General features: G+C 46.1%; 1 protein-coding gene across 1 annotated transcript; it reads left to right on the top strand.

Moving 5' to 3' along the window:
- Positions 1 to 4,052: 4,052 nt before the first annotated feature.
- On the top strand, positions 4,053 to 20,291 carry FAM174B (family with sequence similarity 174 member B). Its single transcript, XM_033070784.2, has 3 exons — positions 4,053 to 4,327; positions 11,179 to 11,310; positions 16,475 to 20,291. The coding sequence occupies exons 1-3, from the start codon at positions 4,053 to 4,055 to the stop codon at positions 16,476 to 16,478; spliced, it is 411 nt and encodes a 136-aa protein (XP_032926675.1). The 3' UTR covers positions 16,479 to 20,291.
- The last annotated feature ends 4,631 nt before the right edge of the window (positions 20,292 to 24,922 follow it).

Below are 24,922 nucleotides of genomic sequence, written 5' to 3'. Positions count from 1 at the left end.
AACAAAGATTTGTGGTTTACTGCTGTCCTTCCTTTCCCTGTTTTCTTTAGATTAACTGCTACACTGCAACATTGGGTATATTAGCAATATTGTAGAACCTACTCAAGAGATAATCTCTGTACCCCAGCTTAATGACTGCACCAACCTCGTTTAAAAGGAATCTGCTGCTTATCACAGACTTAAATTACAAGCCTTTTGCAGCAGTAGCACTGGCTTTTAATGTCTGCAAAAAGCCATAAATGTTTTAGAGGGTTATAGAAATAACAGGCTAATGTAATGTGCTAACTAGGAATGTGCAAAGACTTGTCCAAGTATATCAGGAGCTCCTGTTTGCTCTACACCACTGGTCTTTACTTAGCAACAGGACATCTTTGCAGCCCTTGGACCACTCGTGATAGATGAGGCATTGCAGTTTTACTGCACTGCTGGCTGAGGTTATCTAGCAATAGTCACTGGAAGAATGATTAAATCTTGCAATTACCCTGTGCTCTCTTGTCTAACATCCAAGCTCAAACACCCTCTGATGGAGAGGTGATTGCTCCTTGAATTTGGGTGTCTGCTAGCAGCCTGGCTTTTTGGGTTTGAGATGTCAGAGGTGGGCTCATGGAGCACAGATACCTTACCAGCTCCATTTTATTCCCTTCCTTACTGGACCCTAGTCTTTTCCAGAAGGTGTACTACTTCTGCAGCAAATCCTTGGGCATGTAGTTTTCCTCATTTTGTACACATTTCATTTCTCTCACAGAAACGCTTATTTATTCCTGCAAATCCAGCCTGCCTAAATCTGACGACTGAGCTAGCTTCAACTCCTTCGCTTATTCCTTCTCTGCACAATTTCTTGCAAATTTTCCTCTATTCTGAGAGCTAAAAATACATCTGGGTGCTGCCTGGAGGCCATCTGAGAGCACAAAGGAAGGGGCAGCCCGAGCTTCATATGCATTGCTAAGCAGTGCATGAAGAGCCTTCCCCACAAACAGGGTTGCTCCTCTATCAGACATCCATAAATACAGAAATCTGCCATTCCCAGAAGCAATTGCATACAGAAATATGCTCACTCCTTCTATTCAGCCAGTACAGACTCTTCTACAGAAAAGGCAATTGCTACTGAGAGCTCCAACTTGTAATGACACCGAACAGGTGTAACTGGGAAGAAAACTCAGCAGGGAGAAAAGCTGCACCAACTCTACCCCTGCAGCCCACAGAGCCTTCTCCTCCAGCAGCGTGTTTGTGTCAGGAATGAAACTCAGGCTCCATCAGAGGGGAAACCAAATACTTTCTGCATTTTTCACTGTCTGAATTTCCTCTCGATTTCTCAAAGTCGTGTTCTTCTAACAAAGCTCTTGGGAGCACTGGCTTTCACAGCCACCACTGCTAAGGAGGAGATGAAACCAAGATGTTGCTTCCTTGTTATCCAAGTGGGACTCTTTGTCCTACATACATGGAAAACATGACTTACTAGGTAAAATCCAAACCCCACAAATTAATTCAGATCCCCCAAAGATGACTGTTCAGATAAAATGTTTATTGTAGAAGGGCTGGTAAACTCCCTTTGCTCTCATTTATTATTGCTGTATTCAGAACAAACCACATGATGTCATTGAAGAACAGGGTTGCGAAATCCCACATTCCAGACCAGGACCCAGGAATGATTCCCAAATTAGGCAAATGACATGTGAAATATCAGTAAAGCATCTGAGGAGGAAAAAAAAAATAAACCTACAAAAAAGCCAAACCAAAACAAGAAATCCTGAAGCCACTTGAATCAAATTATGCTCTCCAAAACTGTTGTGTTAATGGCTCTTCACCTCCGATATATTCACTCAAACTGCGGGAGGTGATTCTTGTTTTGGAAGTCCTTCACACGTCTTCCCTCATCCTATGGGGAAGCACTGCTCTGCCAGAAGGATCTGCCAGAGGCTGGGTAGCAGCTGGCAAACATCTCAGAACAGGCAGGGCCAGCAACAGGGTCAGTGTTTACAAATGATAACTCATGTGAGCAGCGCTCACACCACTGTTTGGGAAATAGCCCGCACCACCAATCTGACCTCCTGCCCAGATGGAATTTTTACTGATTTATTTATTTTATTTTTTTTTCCTGAACAGAAATAAACCAAGCCCCACGTTGGAAACTGGGAAACTGCACAAAAGTCAGCAATGAAATAAAGTCGGAACAATGCCCAATTCAGACGGACTAGGGGCCTTCTGCACAGTGTCCATGTCAAAATTTCCTCATCCCAAGGAACTTCCTGCAAAACACACAGGATGCTTTTATTACTGAGTGGGTGGCATTTGATACAGCATCCCAACTGGCCAGGGAGGCCAACGAACCAGGCATTATTTCACTGCTACCTCTCCAGAGGGACCCTGCCCTGCACATCTTAGTCACACATATAATATAGATTATACCCTGCCATGCCAGCCGTGAAGTGCAGACTTTAATAGGACAGAAATCAGCTCTTTCATCCTTCCCCTTTGTTTTCTGTCATTTCAGTGGCAAGGTGCCCCTCTCCCCACATACAATTATTTAGCAGCAATGAAGCTCTTGCTAAAACTGAACACTGAAAGCAAAAATAAGTTGTGTTTGGCAGTATCGAGGCACAGGCACTTTGCTCCCTCATTTATTCCTCACTTTGAACAGTGTGCAGTTTTGGGTTCTACAATATAAGAAGGATATTAAGCATTAGAGAGTGTTCAAGGGAGGGCTATGAAGATGTTGGAGGGTCTACAGAAGGGTGGTTGGTCATTGGAACAAGACAGGTCACAGCACCGAGCCTGACAGAGTTCAAGCAGCATTTAGACAATGCTCTCAGGCACCAGGTGGGATTTTGGGGGCTGTTCTCTGCAGGGCCAGGAGTTGGATGATCCTTGTGATTCCCTTCCAGCCCAGGGTGTTCTATGATTCCTATAATTCTATGATTTATGCTCCCTGTCTGGCTTGGCTGATGGTACCACTCACATGCTCAGTGCCGCAGGACAGTCTGTAGAACCATGCCTGTGGTTTTCTCGCATCTTACATTTTCAAAGATGTGAAAGATCTGTGAATACACTACCCTGGAAGCAGAGCCCTGGTAATCAGCAAAAAAGCAAAAAGGCATAAATCTGATGCAGGAATTGTTGACGTAGCAGCTGGGCCGTGCTGACCCAGCAGCTCGGGAGGTCTGTGCCCTGTTTGATGGCAGTGTGACCCCTGTCATTGTTCTGCAGCTGGGCCGATGCTGTGTGTTGCAATTAAAAGTGGCCACAGGAGAACAGAAACAGAGAGTTTTGTGGAGGGGACCCACTACGACCATTGAAGCCCAACTCCTGGCTGTGCAGAGGTGACTCGAACGATCCCACCCTGTGCCTGTTGTCCAAATGCTGCTGGAGCTCTGTCAGCCTCGGTGCAGTCTGTTCCAGGGCTCACCATCCTCTGCTGAAGAACCTTTTCCCAAAATCCATCCCAGGCCTCCCCTGCCCCAGCTCCAGCGGTCCCTCGGGTCCTGTCTCTGGTCACACAGAGCACAGATCGGAGCTGCCCCTCCTGGCAAAGCTGCAGCTCTGCCCTCACTCTGCTCTCCTCCAGGCTGAACAACCAAGCGCCCTCAGCCGCTCCTCGTACGGCCCCTCCAGGCCCTTCCCCACCGTGGAATCGCACTTGGACCCTCTCTAATAAGAGCTGTTCGTGCTGAGCGAGGGAGCAGCGGGGCAGAGCAGGGCCTGAGGCAGCGGGGAGCTCCGGGGGCAGAGGTTGCGGAGGCTGCGGCGGTGCCTGGCCCCGGCTGTGCCCATCCCCGGCGGTGCCCATCTCCATTTGTGCCCATCCCCGGTTGTGCCCATCTCCATTTATGCCCATCCCCGTTGTGCCCATCCTCATTTGTGCCCATCCCCGGCTGTGTCCATCCCCGCAGTGCCCATCCCCGGCTGTGCCCATCCCCGGCCGTGCCCGGCCGCGGGCCCCGGCGGCAGCGGGAGGCGGCGCCTCTCGGGGGGCGGGGGCCGGGCCGGGCCGGCCGGCGCTGCCTTCCGGGGCTCAGCGCGGCACGGCCGGAGCCGGGGCAGCCGGAGCGGGCAGGATGCGCCCCGCCGCCGCCCCGCTGCCGCTGCTGGCGGCCTCGCTGCTGCTGCCGCTGCTGCTGCCCGCCGCGCCCGCCGCCCGCGGCAGCCTGGAGCCGCCGGCGGGCAATGGCAGCCGCCCGCCCGCCGCGCCGGGGCCCGGCAACCACAGCGGGGCCCGGCTCAGCCCCGTGCCCGCGATGCTCCGCGATCTGTCCGCGCTCAAAGCCGCCGTCATCGGGGCCTGCGCGCTCACGGCCGCGCTCATCGCCTGCCTCCTGCTCCGCGTCTTCAGGTGGGGACCGCCCGCGGCAGCCCGGGCCCGGCGGGGCAGGGGGACACCCGCCCTCGGGGCCGGAGCGGGGGAAATCCCTCCTGTGTGATTGTTTCATTATTTATGTATCAATATCTCGCTTATAATAATGCATTATGTAACCTGCTGCTGATGTGTTCAAAGCCCGGCCTCAAGCACGGCGTGTGCGGCTGGCCCAGCAGCCCTGAGGAGCCGTGCGGGGCTCCCGGCCTGGCACGGAAATCAGGGCAGGAGCTGCGCTCCAAGCGGCATTTCCAGCGCTGGGCACGGTGGGCACGGAGCGAAACGCGTGTTGGAACAGCGGGGATAGCTTCTGGTGGTGGTGGGCCGGTGGCATGGGTGCCCAAGCACCAGGCACAGCCGGAGATGCTGCCCAGATGGCGAAGTGTCACAGCTCCGTGCCCGGCTGCTGGGCAGGGCAGGAACCAGACGGGAACAGCTGGCGCTCGGCGCAGGAGGAGGCGAAGCCATGGCTCAGGTGACAGAAGCAGTTAAACAAGTGGAGTTGGCGAATTCTTCCTTGTTCTGTCTTCAGGCAGCTCTTTGTGCATGGCTGAATGCTCTGCTTGTCCTGCTTTGAGCTAATTCCATGGAGGAAGGGCAGTGTTCACCGTGGTAGTATTCCATAGTGTGGTCCATAAACCGAATTGATTGGGGCTGATACTTTCTGAAGAAGTTGACATTTAACTTACTCTACTTAAGTGCGTGCAGCAGCTGGCAAAGGCAATGCAAATAAATGTGCTCATAAAGTGATGTGGTTTGGGAGAGCCCAATAAAATGTTGAAGATTTTTTTTTTTAATCAATATGTTTCCTTTTTAGCTGTACAATGTTGTCACGGACAAACAGCAGAATTGGTAGAGTTTATATGAGCTAGGATAAGGAAGTCCATAACTAAGGCTTTTCATTCTACACTAAGTTTCTATTCCTAGTTCTGTGTGATCTTGGCGAGTTTATTTTCTTTACCACAATTTCTTCTGGGTATAAAGCAATGTCTTGTGTCAAGGAGACCTGGCTGAACATTGGTAGCCAAAGAAGGCAAACTGGTAACCTTTAAAGGCTTCCCTATACCATTATCAGCAAAACCAGGTCCAAGTTAAAGTCACCTTGGAAAGATGGATTTATTCTCCCATGCCAAAGTGGTCATTATACAGCTGACCAGAGTTAATGCAGCATTAAAGATATGTTAAAATAAACACCCTCTGAGATGTCTTGTATATCTTTGGTAGAGCCTGCTGGGGAAGTGGAAAATGAGCTGTTGGCTTCTGAATATGTTTCTTTATCTGACAGAGCACTTGTTTGTAAACAGTTGTCCCAGTTGCAAACGAGACAAGAATACCAACAGGTATGTTTGTACAGCGTCACACTTGTAGCTGACAGCACAGATCAGTGGAGATTCTGTTGCAGAAGAGATAAGGGATTTACCCTCAATAAATGTAAAGCTTTTCTCCATCTGAATACGAGCTTTGTTCACACTTAGTCAAAAACATTGAGATTTTTTTTCTGAAGAGTCATGGATTCCTATTAAAGAGATTTTGCTGAAATCCAATCTTTGATTAAACTTTCACTGTGAAATTGTTCTGTGTTGCTGGAAGTAAATTATCCTTTTATATAGGTTGTAGCAATGAAATAAACCAGTGATTAGCCAGATACTGTCAGAGGCATCGGATTAATATTTTATACATTTTATTTTTTTACATAAACTCATTTTTACATGTTTTTCTGTTGATATTATTTTCCTTTTTTGTTTGAGTAGGAGTAGATATATTTCTCTAGCTTTCAGCTCAGTTCTTAAGGCAACACTCAGAGATTCCTCTTCATTCCTTTTGGAAACCTTATGCTCTGAATTCATCTGATGGTCGTGTGGTTCAGAGTGTGGTATCACCCCAAGGGGTCTGAATTTCCTTTCTGTCTGTGGCTGCTGGGGTCTGTGAAGGCCAGCCAAGACTTTGCTATTTGTCTGCATGTGGCAAGATCTAATTTGCTATCGTATTTATTTATTTATTCTTTTTTTGCAAGCTCAGTCCTGGGTTTGCTTTCATTCCTAGACCTGTGGGCTCTGCATGCTCCCAACTCAAAACCATTTCCACAACAAACCAAATTCCATGTTATTCTCAGTCAAATAGTTGGGTAGTTTGCATTACCAAGAAACACAGTGTCTTGCAGCAGAATGTGTGAGGCTAAACTGACTCTTTGATCTGTGTTTTGGGTTTTGCCTTTTTACCTCAGTGTTCTGCCCTGTTTCCTTCCCCTGGTGCAGCTCAGTTCATTCCACTGCAATGCAATTCTTGGGATCAGCTCACAGGAAACAAGTTTTTCAGATGTGGCCAACTGTGCTGGTAGACCATGTGCCTTCTAGGGAAATCTGATAAGTTACTTTTGCTCCATTGGGCCAGCTGAGAGCGACCCAAAGCTTTAGTTGCAGAAAACTGCTCTGTAAGTGTTTGCATCATGTCTTGCCCTGCTCTTTAACAAACAGAATCCGGGCTAGAAAGGCTGTTGTATATCCAGATTTTTAGAGAAAAGCTTCCTGCTTATTTTGCATCTCATTGCTTTTTTCTTCTTCTTCAATTCTGATTTCTTTCTCAAATACCACTTTAAGCTTAGTTTTCCAGTAATAGCAAAACTGGTATAAATGAGACTGAGCAGAGGTTCAAGCATATGATCATAAGATACAAGACCCTTTGTTCTATGAGTTGGACAGTTGCTCCAGGCCAACCAAGGCTTAACCCCAGAGAGCTGTACTGATTTAAAATTAAAGAATCACAGACCAGTTATAGCACTCCAGCAAAGACAAGGCTTCTGCCAACAACAGGAAAGAAAAACTTTGATAAATTACATTAAATGAAGAAGAAAAAACACCAAACAAAATAAACCAAACATCCAACCTCAAAATGTATATCTGTGACCTATGTTGAAAGCCATGGGCAGTCAGCAGCATTGATCATGGAATCATAGAATCACAGTTGGGGTTGGAAGGGATCTCAAAGATCACCTCATTTCAGCCCCCCTGTGTGGGCAGGGACACTTTTGCTCCAAGCCCCATCCAGCCTGGCTTTGAATACTTCCAGGGATGGGGCAGCCACAGATTGTTATGGCAGCCTGTGCCAGGGCCTCACCACCACCCTGACAGTGAAGAATTTCTTCCTAATATCTAATTTAAATCTGCTGTCTTTTAATTGGAAACCATTCTTCCTTGTCCTGCCACTATGTCCCCCATCTCCAGAAAACACAAGGACTTGGCTTAGTGCTTCAACTTTGTTGTATACAGCACAATCCAGAGAGCAGAGATACCAGAGAGATCAACAGTAATGAAATATTGCTGGTCTAATTCATCAGCTGGTTGGAAGCCTGGAGTTTCCTGAGGTTTATATTTCCTTTTTTATTTTTAACTGCTAAGGGAGGCCATTAACAGGAAATAAACTGATCCTAATTCCATTCTGCATTTAACATTGCTGCAGTTCTAGGAGGGACTGGCTTAATCAGACTTCCAGTAAGTACCCTATTTAGAAGGGATAAAGGGTTTTGTTTAGCTGTTGTTTTTTTTTTTTTTCTTTCCAGGGGATGGTCCTCTCCCTCTACATCTCTTAGCAGGAGGTAAAAAATGTGGAGACCTCACTCTCTCTGGGTCAGGAAAAGAATAATCTTTGAATGTCAGGGTTGTGGACTAAAATAGATTAGAGGCGTAAATAATACAATGAACCAGTGAGTTGATTGAGCACTTAGCCCACCACATGATGCCTCAGAAAGGAGGATGAAGTGCTGCATATGACTGGTGCTTGATCAAAATAGCCCCCGGTCAAAGTACAGGCACAAAGTCAGCGTTCTGCTCTCGGAGAGGGATGTACGGCTGATTTTGGGCGGACCAGGCAGGCCCTGATGTGGTGTCTCAGCACTGGGTCTGCAGTGAAAGGTTAATGTCCCTGCCCCCAGTTAACCTGGGTTTTCTTTCCTCATAATTCTGGGCAAGACCTGTAGCATTCCCTTCTAATTACAGGGGGTGGCTATATCAGCAGAAGCAACAGGATTTTTTTAAATGGGAGATGTTTTTTCTGTGCTGAACTACCCAGAACTACTTCTATTCTGGCTAAACCACTTAGGGAGTGCATTGTCATTGTGCAAGGGCCACACTGTGACCACAGCTTCCAGCGTGCTTCTTGTTTGCTTTTAAAAAACCCCACAAAATGAATGTGGCTGGAAAGGAGATGCTGTGTTTGTCCATGAGGTCTGATGTGTCCTGATCCTGTCCAGGAGGTCTCCAAAGTTCATGAAACATTTGTATTCTGTAGTTCCTGCCTGTGCTGCTCTGCTGATTCTGCTGCCTGGTCCTACCTGCTGAATAAATTTAGAGCTTTTCCTTTCTGTCATTTTTCTGCTGATGGTTACAGGGATCCCACTGAGGTTCAGGAGTTTTAATGTGAAAGTTTCCTGACAGGCAGCCTTATTCAGTGTGCATGTAGGGAAACTCCAAGGCTTTCCTGCAAAGTTAGCTCAGATAAGCCTTCTGCTATTTATGAAGCCTGGGGGAGCTGTGCAAATGAGCAAATGAGACTGCTGGAAAGCAGATTAATGACAAATTAGTTAGATAATCTGGGGTGGAATAGATGGAGAAAGGGGGGGCAGGGGAAGACCTTTTTGCCTTATCAATGGCAAACAACTGGTTGTAGCAGCTTAGCCAAAAACCAGCAGCAAAATGAACTTCCTCCCTATCCTAGATGAACACCATCATTAAGTCAGGTTGTGGGGATTAACAGGTCACTGTGCAGTGAGTACTGCACCAGGTCCTCTTGAAAGTGTAGCCCAAATAGACGAATTAATGGCTGGAAGCAAAAAGATTCTAGTTTCCTGTTTCTAAAAATATCTGTTCTGCAGTAATTTCTTCAACCACTCCATTATTAACAGTTTTAAGATGAGCTCTGTGGAATAAGGTACATTTTCTAATGGAGGGAATGAGGGAGGAGGGGTCTCAGTAGAGTGGGTCTGTTACTTGGGCAGGAATTTAAATGGAACCCGTGGTATCCCCTTGTAGCCTGGATATGTATGTGTGTAAAGTGGTAAAGCTGTGCTTGGTTAGTTCTGACAGGTTAGTCTTGGTCTATGTTTAGGCTTTCCAGCATTAGTAAATATTTATTGTAAAAACAATGTTTTGCTTGCAAGAGGAGACTTCTCTGCATCACTTTGCTGCTAGATTTTAGCAGGGAAGCAGAGTAACAGAGAAGTGGTTTCAAAAGGATTTTCAAGTGTTTGGGTTAAGAGTCCTACTGTACTGGTTATAAAATCACTTTTTTCAACAAAAGCAGTAAGAGAACAAACCACTCCGTGCCCAGCAGCACAGATAGCTCTAAAGATTGGAGGTGACTTTCTCCTCACTCCTGATGCAGCCTCAGCCTTCAGAAGAGGGAGGAAATGCAAACTTGCTTTATCCCAGTGGCTGGGACCTGTTTGTTCAGCCTTGGACTACTGCCCAAAAGCAGTGCTTGGCAGAGGTACTTACTGAGATTTCCACATCAGAGCTGGTCACTGATTTAAATTTCCTTCACTTTAAGCTTGGAAGGGACCACTGTGGTGGAGGTGCATACTCAGGGCTGGAGTCCCAGTGTCTGCAGGGCTCACACCCCAGTTCCTGTTGCTGTGTAACTCTTTAAAAGACTTTTTGAGGCAAAAGCTGTGCTTTTGAATCCGGCACACCTCACATGATGTGCCAGGGTAAGGTTTCTTGTTGGTGAAAGTGCTCTTGGGATGTGCTGACTGCTCAGAACACTACCTGTGCTTACCAGAGATCTGCTGGGCTGCTGGCTTGTGCCTGCACCAGCTCCCTTGTCATGCTTGGCAGGTAGCAGTTTTATTTGCTGAAAGGTGTAGGGGAAAGTTCTGCATTTTGTTAACCAAAACCATCCACTTTTCTCCCTGAAAAACTTCTCACTTTTTTCTCCATCTCCACTTTTCTCGGCCCTGCTGGCTGAGTACACATCAACATGTTCTTGAATGTATAATCACAAAAATGCATTCATGCATGAACAGTGTGACCTTCCTAGTATGCATGAAAACAGTAGGTGAAATAAAAAAAATGGACCCACACAATTCAAGCTAGAGAAAAAATAAGAAAAATAAGTTGAAAAGCTTTATTAGTTGAAAGTATGTTAGAAAATAGATCTCTCAGAACTGTGAGATGTGCAGGTGTGTGAGTATCTCTGTTTCCAAAGGAAGGTAAGGCTGGTGTCTGTGGGAGGAGAGGTGGTAGGTAGGCTAGCTTTAAACAATGGTTGATTATTTTTCATGGCACTTGCACAGAAATTGAAACACTGAAACAGCTTCAGATGAGACTCAAGGTTGTTGCTGTGGGAGTCCTGAGCTTGGCCTGACTGCAAGGAAAGCGAGCAGGCAATTTTGTACCCAGACAGCATCACCTCCTTGCTCCTAATCCTGCCTAGAACATTCCCATGGCTCAGCAGGGCTTAACCTGTGCTTTCTCATCTGAACATGTTCACTAAACCAGTGGCTGCTTCAGCTGATTAGGGGCATGTCTCACTGAGTGAGTGTGGCAGCAGGAGCACGTGGGGCTGCCGTGTTCGTGTGCCTGCCCTGGTGCCAGAGCATCTCTGGTTTGTCAGCAGTGGGAAGACTGACGTTGGTCTGGATTGCAGCTGATGGGAAACTGCTCCACACACACAGGCACCAACAGTGGCCTTGCAAAGGCAGCAGGAGGGGACAGAGGCTGGTTCTGCAGTGTTCCTGTTAGGGGGGTCTGAATCCAGCAGTCAGGGCTGGTGGGAACAGCCTCAGCCTCTCCAAGGAACACTGTATAAAGGCAGTCTGTCCCACCTCTGTGTTTCAGGTCTGGCAAGAGGATTAAGAAGACCAGGAAGTACGACATAATCACCACCCCGGCCGAGCGGGTAGAAATGGCTCCTCTGAACGAAGAAGATGACGAGGACGAAGACTCAACAGTGTTTGATGTGAAATACAGGTACTGCTGCCATGCATCCAGTTAGACTTGCTCACTGACCTCTTGTTAGTGAAGACAGCTCTTTTATTTCTCTGCTGGCCTAACTTGGCAGGGATGAGGCAGTCACAGTCTCTCTTTGCCCAAGCGTTTTCCCTTTGTTTTACACTCCTCAGCCTATTCCCAGCACATGCTGCTCTGTCCTTCCCTGCTCCTGCAATAACCCAGTCACTGCCCCGGGCTGTCTGCACTCCTGTTTCCCCTGCAGAGCAGCACAACGGGATACACGTGTCCCAAATAGCTGACAGGGTTTGACAGGCTGAACTTCCCCTCTCTGGGCAGCTGCTGGCAGTCGTTCCTGTGTGCTCACACTGCATGGAGGGCTGTGGATCAACGGTTGGGATCCAGGGCTGCTTTCCCAGGCACTGAGCCTGGGAGGGAAATCAGAGTGAATCTCCACAAGATTTGTACCAGAGTGCTCCTGTGTTGGTCTATGACACAGAGAGGACTGTGGGCCGTCACTGATGCTGTTAGCAGTTATCCCTTAGCAACAAACTTTCCTTAAATACGTCTGTCTTTTTGAGATGGAAGTGGTGTGACAACCCAAAACTTCTGCTGCCTATTCTGGACCTGAAGATTTATGGCAGCAACTCAGCACATAAAGATGCTGCTTGTTGATTTATGGCACCAGGATATCTGCATCTCTTATTTTTATTTGCATCAAACCATCCACACTATTCGAGTTGTGTTCTAATCCAAATAAGGCCTACTCTAAAATCTGTCCTACTTTGGCTGAAAAAAGCTCTCCTAATTATAAAAATGCAGATCTTGAGAACTTCTAACTGGAGAGTTTACAGACTTTACTCACATTGCCCATCTTCTAACTTTGGAAAAGGGGGAGCACCACATCAGCTCTGTGCCAACATCTGAACCACACACCACCATATGCTCCACTGGTAGTTTCCCAATCACTGCATTAGTTCTCCGTAAAAAATCAGGAAATAGTTGGGAACCATGAAACAATGGAGCGTGTGAGTCAAACCTTTATGTGTAAACAATTAGTTCTTGGTTTAGAAGATCCTATCAGTCCTTACCTGACTTTTGCTGTTCCCTGTAGGTGCCCTGTGTTTGCTCTAATAATTTCAGTTTGTGCAGTTTGTACTTTGGGATTGAGCTTTGTTAAACCCAGAGTGCAGAGATCTGAGTGGCCATGGCTGTTTAAACACCCACCATGTCCCACCCTTTTTCTTTAAACTCTAAACTTTCTCTGTGAACTTTTGGAAATGGGATCTGAGGGCTTTTTCCCCAAAGAGTAAGAACAGAAAAATCTCAATCATGGCAGTGCTTCAGGGTGAGATGTCTAATAGTGAAATAGTGGATGAACAGAGAGAGCTTGCTGGAGACCATTTGTCTCCTGAGAGCTGTGTTCGTGTTATCTGGCATTGCTTCCCTGGAGCAGGAGCTCTGCTGCTGTCACTGAAGGTATCAGCTCCTCCTGGGTCCCTGTTCTTGGCCAGTCAGTCATCTTTTCAGCTGTGGGAATTTCTCCTTTCTGCAACAGCTATTAAATTGTACATTTTCTGCAGTCCTTGATGTTTCAGGCATTCTTTTGTTTAGCTCAAACACAGCTGCTCTGGAGGGGGAGATGATCTTACAGACAACCCTTAGCAGTGCTGGTTTTGGGAAAGCTGCTTTGAGGATACATTTGCTGCAGAAGGTGTCAAGCTCTCTGGTTCCTTTGTGCAGGCTGGAGAGTATATCCCAAACAGTTCACAAATCCTGGCACCAGTAAAGAGACTCCTTTGCAAATTGGAGTTGCTGAGTTTGACCATTGACAACCCCATTAAACTAGTCAGGACTCTTTTCATGGTGCTTGTGTTCAGATGGGAAGAGAGGGCTAGAGCTGCAGAAAGGGCAGCTCAGACTTGCCCACAGGGAGTCAGGGAACAGACTTGGAACAGGTCTTCTCTTGGGGTATCTGCTCCAGTCCACCCCGACGCCCCAAGCTGGTATTCATGGTGTGGGAACCTCTGAGCTGGTTTATTTGAGGTCCCCTCCCATTGATGAAAGATCTGTGCTGGCACTTGCATCTGTATTTGGGGGAGTAATTGAGATTCTGTGCTCTCTCCCCGTGTAATGCAAACAGTTCTCTAATTAAAAGGCAGTTGGTGTGGAGCAGCAACAGGGGAGAAGCGACATTTACCTCTCCAATTGGTTCTTGTGCAGTTAATTTTCTTTCCTTTAATGCTTTGTCCTTGTGCAGATTTGTTTCCAGTCTTACATGAGGCATCAAAGAACAGCAGACAGTGTAAATTGGGCTGTTGGATGAAGGTCGTTGCTATTTTTTTTCCATTTTTTTTCAGGAGTCTTTAAGGTTTTAGTCTCCCAGTAAAGCCCCCCCTGGCTTCCCTTGGGCAGTGGAGCAACAAGAAATAACCACCTTCATCCAGTAAGGCAGACTAATGAGACCACTTCAAAATCTTACCCAAACAGTCCTTTCTGTGGATGCAAAAAGACACCCACTGCTGCCTCTGTCGAATGTATGCTGGATCAGATCCCCTCTTTGCAACCTCATTTCAGCAGCAGGGAAGCAGCTCCCTCAGTAGCCTCTAATTCTGCAGGCACAATTTCTGTGTGAGAAGAGGTGGAAAGTATAAAACAAAGATTGTCACAGAGTAAAAGTGCCAGATCACTTGGACATGGACACCTCCTTTAAAAGCTTATTGGAAACCACTGTTTTAATGTGTATGTTTCTGTGTGCATTTGCTCAGGTGTTGGGAGAGGCATTTGGATAAAAAGTTCAGGAATTATTCTGGAATTATTACAGAGCTACACAAAGAAAGCAAACTGAGCAGTGGAAGGAGTGTTTGTTTCTTGATCACCAATTCAATCTCTGCTGAAGGCCATAAAGCATTCTTGTCCAGTTGGTTCCTGGACCATATTGAACTGTATCCTGAACTATATTGGTCATCATTTCCCAGCTGTCAGATGTTTTTTTCAAGTTTTATGATGGGATTTGCTGCACATCTTCAAAAATGAGTTAGTGGAAAGCTAAATCCCATCCTCCATATGTGCTTTTTCTCATCCCACAAATAGATTTTGATTTGAAGATTTCCTTCTCCTCTTTGCTCCTTTAGCACTTTCTTTCAGGAAGGCAAGGGGAATTTGCTGGGGTTCTGTGATCTCTGTGATGGAGCTAAGCCATTGATTCATCAGGCATTTGGCACTCAGGGATACTTGAGTAGAGAGCTGGGAAGTAAAGTAGGTTACAGGCAAACATCTCCAACAAACTGGTATCCATCCCCCACCACAGAGCATTCTGCTTGCTTTGTGTAATAAGAGAAAAGAGATTAAAACAGCTGCAAAAAGAACCAGTTTCTGAAAAGGTAAATAAAATTGTTAGCTTGTTAAGCTTATTAACTCTAGCGATGCTCGTTGGGGGATTTCTTGTCAGCTTCAATAGGAAACTGAAAACAAGTTCTGAATAAATTCCGTGGCGCCTTGCACATGAAAGGCTTTGAAAGCACTTCAGTAATCTGGGATATCAGCAGTGACTCCTCTCCCTGCTGACTTGCAGCTGTTGGAGGCAGCGAGTTCTGCTCCTGCTCCTCTTGCTGAGCCCAGCTGGGGGAATTTCACAACTGTCCAGGGCGGTATGTGCCATGTGAGAGCCCAGAGCTGGGGAAGGAACTTGGGATTTAAATGCTAGTCCTGATGTCAGACTCCTAAATAGATACTGATAGAAAGTTTTTCTTGGGGCAGATTGAAGCCTCTGTCCTTCCTGTCGGCTGGGTAAAATTCCTCAGTTTGTTTTCCCTATGGATTGTCATTTTTCCCTCTAACAGCAGCGGCACCAGCAGAACACAGAAGCAGTTTAGGAATGCATCTTATAAAGTGCTCTTGAGAGGAGAAAGATTTATGTGTAAGGAGCAGTGGCAGGCTGAAGGAAGAGGGCAGGAGTATTTATTCAACCACTGTGGGTCTAAAGGGCTTTTGAGAGCTTGCAGGATATTTCAGAGGAAAGACGCACCCACGTGTAAGGCTGGATTCTGTATTCATCCCTTTTTCAGGCACTGGTAGCACTGAACTACCAGAAGAATAGAAACAGATAGAGAAACATCTTCAGCACAGTTGCAGGGCTCAGCCTTTGATGTACTGGAGTCTTGGGAGTCTCTGTGAAATATGGGTTACAGTACTGGTGCCTTCTCTAGGACTACATCCTTTCCAGATCCTGACTGCATGTGCAGCTCTGAGTGGAGCATGGAATTGTTCTGTTTGTTACTGTGAGGTGTTCACTCTCAAGGGAGCAGCTCTAATGGATTTTTTTTTCCAGTGAAAGCTGCAGGCAATTCTGGATGATGCTAGCTGAATTGTACTGGGGTTTATAGCAGCTTATTTTTTTTTCCCCAGCAGGCAGCAGTGACAAGTTGTGTGTAAATGGAGGGGTATCATTTATCCTCATCTGAAGGGGGTGCAAATCACCAACACAGGCAGCAGCTCACTATAAATACAACAAATTGCCAAAGCTTTGGTGCTGCTGTTAAGGATTTCCCATAGGCCCACAGCAGGAGAGAAAAAGAGATAGTCAAAAAGCAATTTTTGCTGGGTTTTGAAGGCCAGTTCTTTCCCAACTCTGACAGTTGTTTCGGAGCACACCGTGTTCTGCTGCTGTTGCAGTCCTGTGGGAGGGCTCTTGCCTCCTTCCTGGAGTGTAACAAGTTCCTGTTGAGGTTTTTCTTGAACCCTGAAGCAGTTAAGGCAGTAGGGTGTCAGAAGGAGTGTCCACAGCAAGGAGGATGGTCCATGTGTGTTGATGGGTGAGGGGTGCACTGGTGTGGAAAAGCTGTGAGGTGCAGTGTGATTTCATGTGCCTTCCTGTGCACATTCCCTTCTCTGCTCTGCACAGTGACTGACCACAGGATCTTCCAACATCTGGGCTTTGTCTCATCTAACTCTGCTTTTGTCTTCCCTTGGGATCTCTTCTCCTGGCACGGCACTAACATCCCATCACTGCCACCAGATGCACAAACCGCTGGAGGGGACTGGTGGCAATCCCAGTGAATGATGCTGCCTTTTCCTTTGTGGCCATTGGGATTTTTATTTTCCACTTTGCACGTGGGTTTTCATCTCTGCCTGTGAGTAATTTTAATTGCAAATCTCCAGCTGTGCTCATTCTTCTGCTTTCCAGGTAAAGCAGCTCCGTGGAGCCTCGGTGCCCTGCAAGACGTCATTCTGCTGTCGAGGGACCTGCTGAACCCATAACTGTGAAAGGGGAGGCTTTCATCTCTGCAGCATTACAGCCAAACCAAGCCTCACCTCCTCGAGGTGCTGTTTGTGCAGCAGGCTGTGGATCTTCTGACTAAAACAGCACCATTTGGTTCCCTGGTGTCCCGACTCCTGCGTTGGAATGGCCAGAGTTCCTCTTTGCAAACTGGGCTCTCTTGCTTTAGGGGGGCTGCAGTGTCTTCAAAGCATGACAAGGTGCAGCTCCTTACAATCTAAATAAATTCTGCAGAACGAGGAAGACAAGGAAGATTAAACTGAGCTACTCCAAGGACTCATCTTCTAAAATCCTAATTCAACACTTCAGTCTCTGTTACGGTCATTGTTAAACGGATCATGTGTTTAAAAAAAAAATCAAGAAGTATTTTTGGGCCTTACAGAGGTGACTTAGGACTTAAGATGGTAAAAATGTAAGCCATGCTGAAATGCCACACTATGTTTGGTGTAGGGTTTTGGGTGGGAAAGGGGTTGGGAGGTTGACTCATGTAGGAAATTTTCTTGACTTGCTACTGATATTTTTTTTAAACAACAATTGCACTAAGTTTTCATGATGACACTCTCATTGTCCCAAGGAGCTCTGATCAGATCAACTTCAGTAAGTGAGACCACAGGGAAATAGGATGAATCAGGCATGCTCTAAACTACAACAATCTTGGATTAAAGAAGATATATTTTTGTAATTTTCTGCCCTTCCACTGGGAGTAACACCAGTGTTTTGTACTGTCCTGTGCTGACTGTAACTTGTCTACAATTCATTACCTTTTTCTAAGCAAAGTAAGTCCTCATGTGGAATGATTGGATTGCAGAGAGAACATGTCTTATTTTTCATGGAAGCTTCATGTAAGTGATCTTATTTTCTGTCAAACTGGAAGTTTTCCCTTACTACCTGCTTGACAAAGCTCATTTAACTCAAGGACACATTTTTAGCTGTTGCTCCCTGCTGTGCTTTGTGCTGCAGAGGTCAGAGCTGTGGGATGACACTGTGGGAATTAGATTGCTGCATCTGGAAAGGTCGGGTTTGGGAGACCACAGGCATCCAGGCATTCCAGGCCAGTGGTAGGAAGGGCAAACCTAACTGGGTTAGTTTCTTTACTTTGTGGTTTTCCTTCAGAGTAACCACAGATGAAGTTAAGACGTTACTGTTTACTGCACTCCTTAACACCTTCAATTTTGGGTTTTTAAGCTGGCCGGAACCTTGTTTTTCTTGGGGAGCACATATTTTCCAATTGTTTTAGGATTGTCCCACTGTTTGCTTGACTCTGTCCCAGCCTTGCAGTTGAAATCCCTCAAGGAGACTGCAGTTTCTGGCAAAGCACCAGCCTTGCAGCAGGCTGCTACTTTTGGGATTTTTATCTTTTTTATTTAAAGCCCTATTGAGATTTGAGGCTTGTTGAGAAACCAAACTGCGTTGTCATCATACTGTGACCTGCGCCAGTTCTGTGTGGTTCCCCTTGGCCCTTCAGTCAGTAAAAGGAGGTGAGAGGGATTTTTTTTCCTTTCCAGCAGCCTTGTGCATTCATCCCAGCAGCTGCCATACCACAGCTTGCTTTCCCTAGCTGTGACTCAGCAAAGGCTTTGCAGACAGCCAACTCAGCCTGGGTGGAAAAATCCCAAAGCAGACTGTTGTGTTAATATTAGTCATCAAGGCAATATAAAATGCTCTGTTATTTTCATTCATGGAACAGTTTGAGTCATTCAGTGCCACTGTTACCAAGCCATGTTTGACATGTCAGAGGTGAGGGTGGGCTGGGCAGGTTGCTCTGGCTGGTAGGAACCACAGGGAGCAGGGAGTGAACAGTGCTGCATTGCAGGGTGAGGTGAGGTCTGGAGCTCCTTCCTCACCTCGGTAAAACAGGTTTCAGGCTGGATGCTCCAGAAGGAAATACTGAGTTGCTTCTGCAAAACTTTGAAGGCTGGGAATTGAACCTCTTGGGCAGACCAAACCCTTTTGAAGTCAGAGAAGTGGCGATGCTGAGAGGAGAGAGGGAGGTTAAAAGCTTTGTTGGCATTTGTGGAAGGAGGGGACAGGATGAGGTGGCTGCCCTGTCTGCGCAGGCACCATGGCAATGAGTTCATGCCCACTGTCCTGCCACGCTCATTAAGCTGAGCATCAGGCACTCTCAGGGTGGGGGACAGGGAGTGAAACCATCTCTTTGCACAAACAAAAGCCAAGACCAAGTTATGTAGGAGAGAGATGAGAAGAAAAGATGCATGAAGGGCACTTCTCCCTTCTGAGTGCAAGTGGGTTTTTGAAATCTTTGAAAAACTTTGAAAGTTTTTCTAGCAGCTTCAGGTCACTTGCTGAGTCAGGCTGACAAAGCCTTTCTGCACGCCTTGCTTGTAGCTTAGAAAACAAAAAAAATCCCACTATTTTCACAACATGTGCAAATCTCAATGGTGGACAGGGACCAGATATTTAAGATGTTGAAGGTGGAGGTGGTCAGTGGCAGCTGGGATTTCCTGGCTCCTTGGGAAAGTTCCAAACTGTGCCATAAGCTAAAAAGTGCTTATAGGGAAGCAGCAGCTGCTTGGTAGAAATAAAAGTTTAACTTGACCAGTTGCTCACAGTCATGAAAATAATCCCAGTGCTCTGTCTGATACTCAGTTGCTGTTGCAAATGTGAGGCAATGTTTACCTCTACAAAACTTGCTGTATGTGATTTAAAGTGTCTGGTTAAATATTCTATAGCTATATTTAGTTAAGATTTTAAGAGCACTTGATGTGACTCATCTAATAGTATATATATATGAATATTTTTTTAATTGTAGAAATCAGTTTAAAACATAGTTTTAATAATTTGAACTGTTTGGTTCAGGTAGTTCTAGGAGTTCATCAGAGAAGAAATAGCCATTAACCACTACATGAGTTTTTTACCTTAATGTTCTGTGTATCTTACACTGCAGATTAAATCTGATTGTGACTGTAACGTGTCTTAGTATCTGCTGCTATTTTCTGTTGCGTAGTCAGACTTGCTTTGTTCAAGAGCATTTTAAAAGGCATATTTTTTTGTTACAGAAATGAAAACAGAAATGTTATTACAGCTGTCTGCCTGCAGCTCACTTACTGCTTACAGAATCCACTGACTCCTGGCTGAGGCAGAGTATGTGAGTCAGAGGCTTTTCCCTTTGTGCAGGTGGAGGGAAAACCCTGCACAGAATTGCAGCTCTTTACTCCAGCCACAGCCCTGTCACCAGAGATAACACTTGAGAAGCAGAAATCAGTGTGCCGTGCTTACCTGCAGAACTAAGCACACAGATAGCTTTGTTATTTGCATTTCCCCCCCTTTTGTTCCCTGGAAGTTGCAGAGATGACTGCAAAGCTCGTTTAGCACACTGACACTGTGATCCCCCAGTGTTTATCTTAAGGCCAGACTTACTTGTAAGAGTCTACAGGCACTAATGAAGCTTGAACACACAGACACTAATTAACTCACTTTGTTTATGACTGTTCCCTCTAATTCCATGTACATGGTATAATCTCTGCAGGGTGGTGGGCTGTGGTTTTTGTTAAAGATTTTTCCTTGTTAGATGAGTTTCTGCTGCTGCAGTTTGTGTGTGAGGAGATATCAGGACCATGTGTTCAGTTTTGTGCAATTGCTTTGAAGTTTTTTAAAAAGAATTTGTCATTGTGACCAAAGCTTCTTTTTAAGGAAAAATTGGTTGTGTTTGAATGGACTTCATGTGTTTCAGCAGAAACTGCCATCATTAAACATGTTCTTGAAATCCCTGTGCTGTGTGTTATGTTTAAGGCAGGAATGGGAAGGGGGTGAGGTGGATATCAGAGCGCCTGTGTGCTCCATTATTAGAGGGTTGCAAGTCCCTTTGTCCTGTGACTCAGAATCAGAGCCTGACAAGGGGAAAAATCTGTTTTAGCAGCATGGTAGAGGAATATATTTAATCACACAAGGTCCCCATCAACTATCAGGAAGCTGGGCTTACTTCTGGGATCAAAAGGCAGAATCCTCTGCAGTAGGGAAGGGATCTCAGTGCCTTTGACTTTATAACCATGTTTGGTTCCTCAGCTGTAGCCCTGTTGTCCCAGACTCTGAGCGACACTGGGCCAAGCCCTGTCCCCTCTCTGGGGTGGCCAGGTCACACCTCAGCTCTTCAGCAGATTTCCTTCCCCTCCAGACTTGCTTGATGAAGTTGCCCATCTGAAGCAATTTTGCCTTGTGGCTTTCAGGGCATGGCAAGATGATGAAGTGCTGGAGATAAAGATCAGGGCAGTCCACACTTGTTCCACACTTTTGGCAGCTCTCAGAGAATGTTTTCCTCCTGGATATGGACAGCAGGCACTCCTGGGCTCTGGAGCAGCCACAGGACAGAGTGGTCCAGCACCCTGTGCATAGATTAGCTGTGCCTCTCTCCTCTGCCATGTACCACAGGCTTTTTCTGCCTTGATGTCTTCATCTCTTCAGGATCAGGCTAAGAGTAATTCAGTGCTGCAGACAAGAGGCAGCTGCCGTCCCACCTCTGCCTTTTGAATTATATCCTGCCAACAAAGTGAAGCTCAATCTAATTCAAAGTACCCAAAAGAATCCTGTCAGCCTTGAGCCAGCTGTTGAGCAGCTGAGCTGGTTTGTGTAGGAAGCTGTAAGACCCCTCAAGGTAAGCTCTAGCCTAACTTTGGCTAAGCAGGACAGGCTGCAGGAGTGAGGATGTGACAGAACAAAAGGAAGAGGCTGCCATGGCTGATGTACTTACCTTTGTGATGGGATCTCAAGTGAAAGATGAGCAAATGACTTGTGGAAATTATTACCTAAGTAAGAGCTGAAGAGCTGAGTTTGATGAAGGTGATTTCAGCTGAGGCTCAGCTTAGCCCTTTCTGAATTTTGACATGGGGAAGCCAAAGCTGCAACAAAGATTTTCTCAGGTAAGTCTTAATACATATATTTTTTTTCTAAATGGATCCCATTAAGGGGATGTTTCTGCAGTTATCTAGAAGAGTTTTGCATGGACTGGAGTACAGCACAGCTTCCCCTCCCCGTGGGTGGCTGTTACCACCCTCGTACAAGCTGCTGCTCTTATTAGCAAGTCTGTGTGCAGGAGAGGGGTTAAGTGAACAGAGCTAATTCACATTTACAGCCCTGGCAAAGGCAGGGGGGTGTCTTCCTTGTGTCTCAGTGTCAGTGATCTCTGGATGCCTTGATACTGATAACTACAAAATTGTCAGCCATGTGTGGCAAATGCTATCAGGGACAGGAGCTGAACACGGAGATGATTGGAATCATGCCTGACAACGAGCTCTGTTAAGAGTATGAAACAGGAACAGCTCTAATTGCTTAAGATGAGTATTCTGCAACTAGGCTGCACAGAAACACTGAGGATAGTTAATCTCCCTATCAGCTGTCAATTACCAATTTTGAAGAGGCCAGAAACTCTCCTAGCTATGGTTCAAAACAGACACCCACTCTAGGTTGGCTCACTTCTGCCGTGGCCATTTGCTCACAGCATGTTAGATGAGCCAAATATGTTTCAAAACAGTACTTCTAATTCATGGCAAACAACTCTTCAGCTCAAGAAAGCAGCATGGAAGGCGTGGCTATTGCTTTTAAAGCTGAGAAGCAAAGGGTGTTAAAAGTCCAGATGCAGTTTTTGATGGCTTAGGAGACATAAAGCTGATTTCATGCTGGTGTCTCCAGCCACCTTGTTCCTTCACTCACCTCCACGATGGGGACCAGCACAGGGGAGCCCAGCTCCCTCCAGCTCCATGGGGAGAGCCCGCTTAGTCTGCAGATGGACAAGGAAGGAGAAGGCAGGTCCTGAGGAGCTCGAGCAGCTGCTTCAAAGCTTCAACCAGCATGTTTAATCTCTGTCTTGGAAGATGTTACAATCCTAATTGCCAGGTTTCAAAGGCTGCCAGCCCTGGCTTGAGAACACACTCCTGGTTGCTGCCTGTCTCTGCCCAATCCATCCTGCCCAGTGATGGAAGGAGCCCACTGATCTGAGTGTGAAACAAGGACAAGGACTCAGGTTCCCTGGGCAGGGTTTCAGCTCTGTCCTGTGTAGATGGGGACTGTTGGGTTGAAGGATGAGGAGGGATAAGGATTAGATGACCTTCTGCACCACCTCAGCCAGGGTGATTTATTTTAAGGATTTTCTGTGAAGGGTTACACATCATCTGCTGAAAGCTCATCCTGACTCCTCTGAGCTTCTTGCAGTGGTTCTTTCTAGATAATTTAATTCAATGTGTGTGTTGTAATTCTGTCCTATCAACAGTCTAGCACCAGATACCTGCCCAGGACCTTTGCCAATTCCAAAAGCCAAATGATACAGTCAAAACATCTTCTGTGACCTGTGCTGAGCAGCACAGAACACCCTTGGGGACTTCTCTGCCAAGTCTAAATGCCACTGAAATAACTGTGGCACAATTCTCTCTTGCATCCAGATTGGAAAGAGATCCTCTCTGGCCTGTAGGATCACAGAAGCCAACCTCCCCTCCAGACTGGCTGGCCCTGCTCACAGTGAATCCTCAGCTGTGAGTTTCAGATGTGTATTTCTTGCCAGGGAACAAGTCTGTTAGAGGGGCCTCTGTTGTTGTGGCTGGTCCTCATCAGCTCTTATGCCAGCCCAGAATAACCACTGCACTGCTGCTGAGCAAAAATAAACTCTTTGTCATCAATTCCTTGAAGCATCACTTCCAAATCCTTTGCCTCCCCCAGCTGTTTCCTCTCCACAGATTTCCAGACTGTCTGTGCCTTGATACAAATATATTTATCTGAAGAAAAGCTCTTCTTTACAGACACACTTCTCTCCCTCTGCCCTCAATTCATAAAGGTTTAAGCTCAGGTCAAGAACATTTGACATTTCCCCACTTCATTTTGCCTGGCTGTCAGCAGAGTTGTCTCAGGAGTGCCTTTTGGACTGTGTCTGAAATTACCTGGTTCTCTCCATCTCCTTGCATAAGGACTCATACAGCACAGCTCCCAGTGGCACTGAGATGATTCTCAGGTAAACAGAAAAAACCCTCAGTCCATTTAGGCAATGTCTCCTGTTTCTTTTACTGTGTGTAACTTTCTTTGGGTCAGACCAGTTCCTCTTGCTGATGGTACAGCAATGCTTTCAGAGCTCAGCAGTGAATGCAGTGGTCCCTGCCCTTCTTATCCTCCTGCCCCTTTTTCCATCCAGCTTCCCATGGTATTTCTGCCACCAAATTCCCAGTTTCCTGACTCCCACCCCCATCTGCTGTGTGTTACCTGCAATACAGATTAGCAATGCCCTTGTGGACAAAGGAAAAATAAATCTCTTCATTTGGGGCTGAAGAGGAAGAACTTTACTGCAGCAACCTTCTGATGAGGATGGGTCTTGCTGGAAAGGCAGGGGTTACCCAGAGCAATGCTGAGATGCTCAGGAGCTGCCATTTCCATGTCTGACACAGATCTGGAACTGGATCATCTTCAGGGTCCCTTTCAATCCAAACCACTCTGTGATTCCATGATTCAAGGTTCCAATCTGACCTCCTTTAGTTGAGGCAGGAATATTTAGGTGCTGCTAGCACTCCTGAAGCTTGCTAAACTTAAATAAAAGAATGGTCCTGCTCAGGGGGCTCACACACAGGGCAAGGCTCTTGCTGAAGAGCTTCTATTTAATGAGCTGTTCAAATGAAGGACACACTCTGTCCCTCTGCTCGTGCATAATATTTTTAAAATCACATATTTGCAGTGCATTGTTCATTGCTGTTCAAGGAAACAAATGATTTGCTTTTAACATAATCACTATCAGAAATAAGTTATTCAGCGTTTACTGCTTGGAAGTTAAAAAGGGAATCTGAATTTCTTTTTGTTCCTTCCCCTTTTTTTATAATAGATATACAAGCTGCAGGGCACACTTTTATGCTCCTGTAGCCAAGATTTTATAGAATTGACTAATAATCTATTTTGCATATTTATAAACACTTTATTATTTATTAATGGTGCATTTCAGGAGTAAATTTATAATCCTGCCATGTGATCTCAGCCTTTTAGAGAAAAATGGTTGCTCGTGTCAAAGAGCTGGAAATTAGAGCTGGCATAACAAAGAAATGAGTGAGAATTTCTCATTAGTGTGAGAGCAAACAGGCAGGAGGATGAATACACCAACACGAGGTGCACGCACGGAGATGTCAAATGCAGAGCACAGCACTCAAGATGTATCAATTCCTGCTGTGTTTGCTCTAAACCCACAGGAGCACAGCACAGCCCTTCAGCCATGGAAAAGCACAGGCTCACTGTGCCCAGTGCTCACTCTCCAAGCTGGCATTGCTGCCCTTGGCCACGCCACCTCTGCGCATTTTAACCTTCAGGATTTTGAAGAGTCCTGATGTCCACCTTGGTGGGTTCAAGAATATCAGATGCAGGTGACCAATCTCCTCACTA

The sequence above is a fragment of the Catharus ustulatus genome, chromosome 12 (genome assembly GCF_009819885.2).
Source record: "Catharus ustulatus isolate bCatUst1 chromosome 12, bCatUst1.pri.v2, whole genome shotgun sequence".
Taxonomy (NCBI): Eukaryota; Metazoa; Chordata; class Aves; order Passeriformes; family Turdidae; genus Catharus; species Catharus ustulatus.
This window is presented reverse-complemented; position numbering and strand designations above follow the sequence as displayed.

Coding starts and splice junctions, on each gene's coding strand:
- FAM174B (XM_033070784.2), top strand. CDS start 4,053: ATGCGCCCCGCCGCCGCCCCGCTGCCGCTGCTGGCGGCCTCGCTGCTG. Junction 4,328..11,178: donor CTCCTGCTCCGCGTCTTCAG/GTGGGGACCGCC, acceptor TCTGTGTTTCAG/GTCTGGCAAGAGGATTAAGA.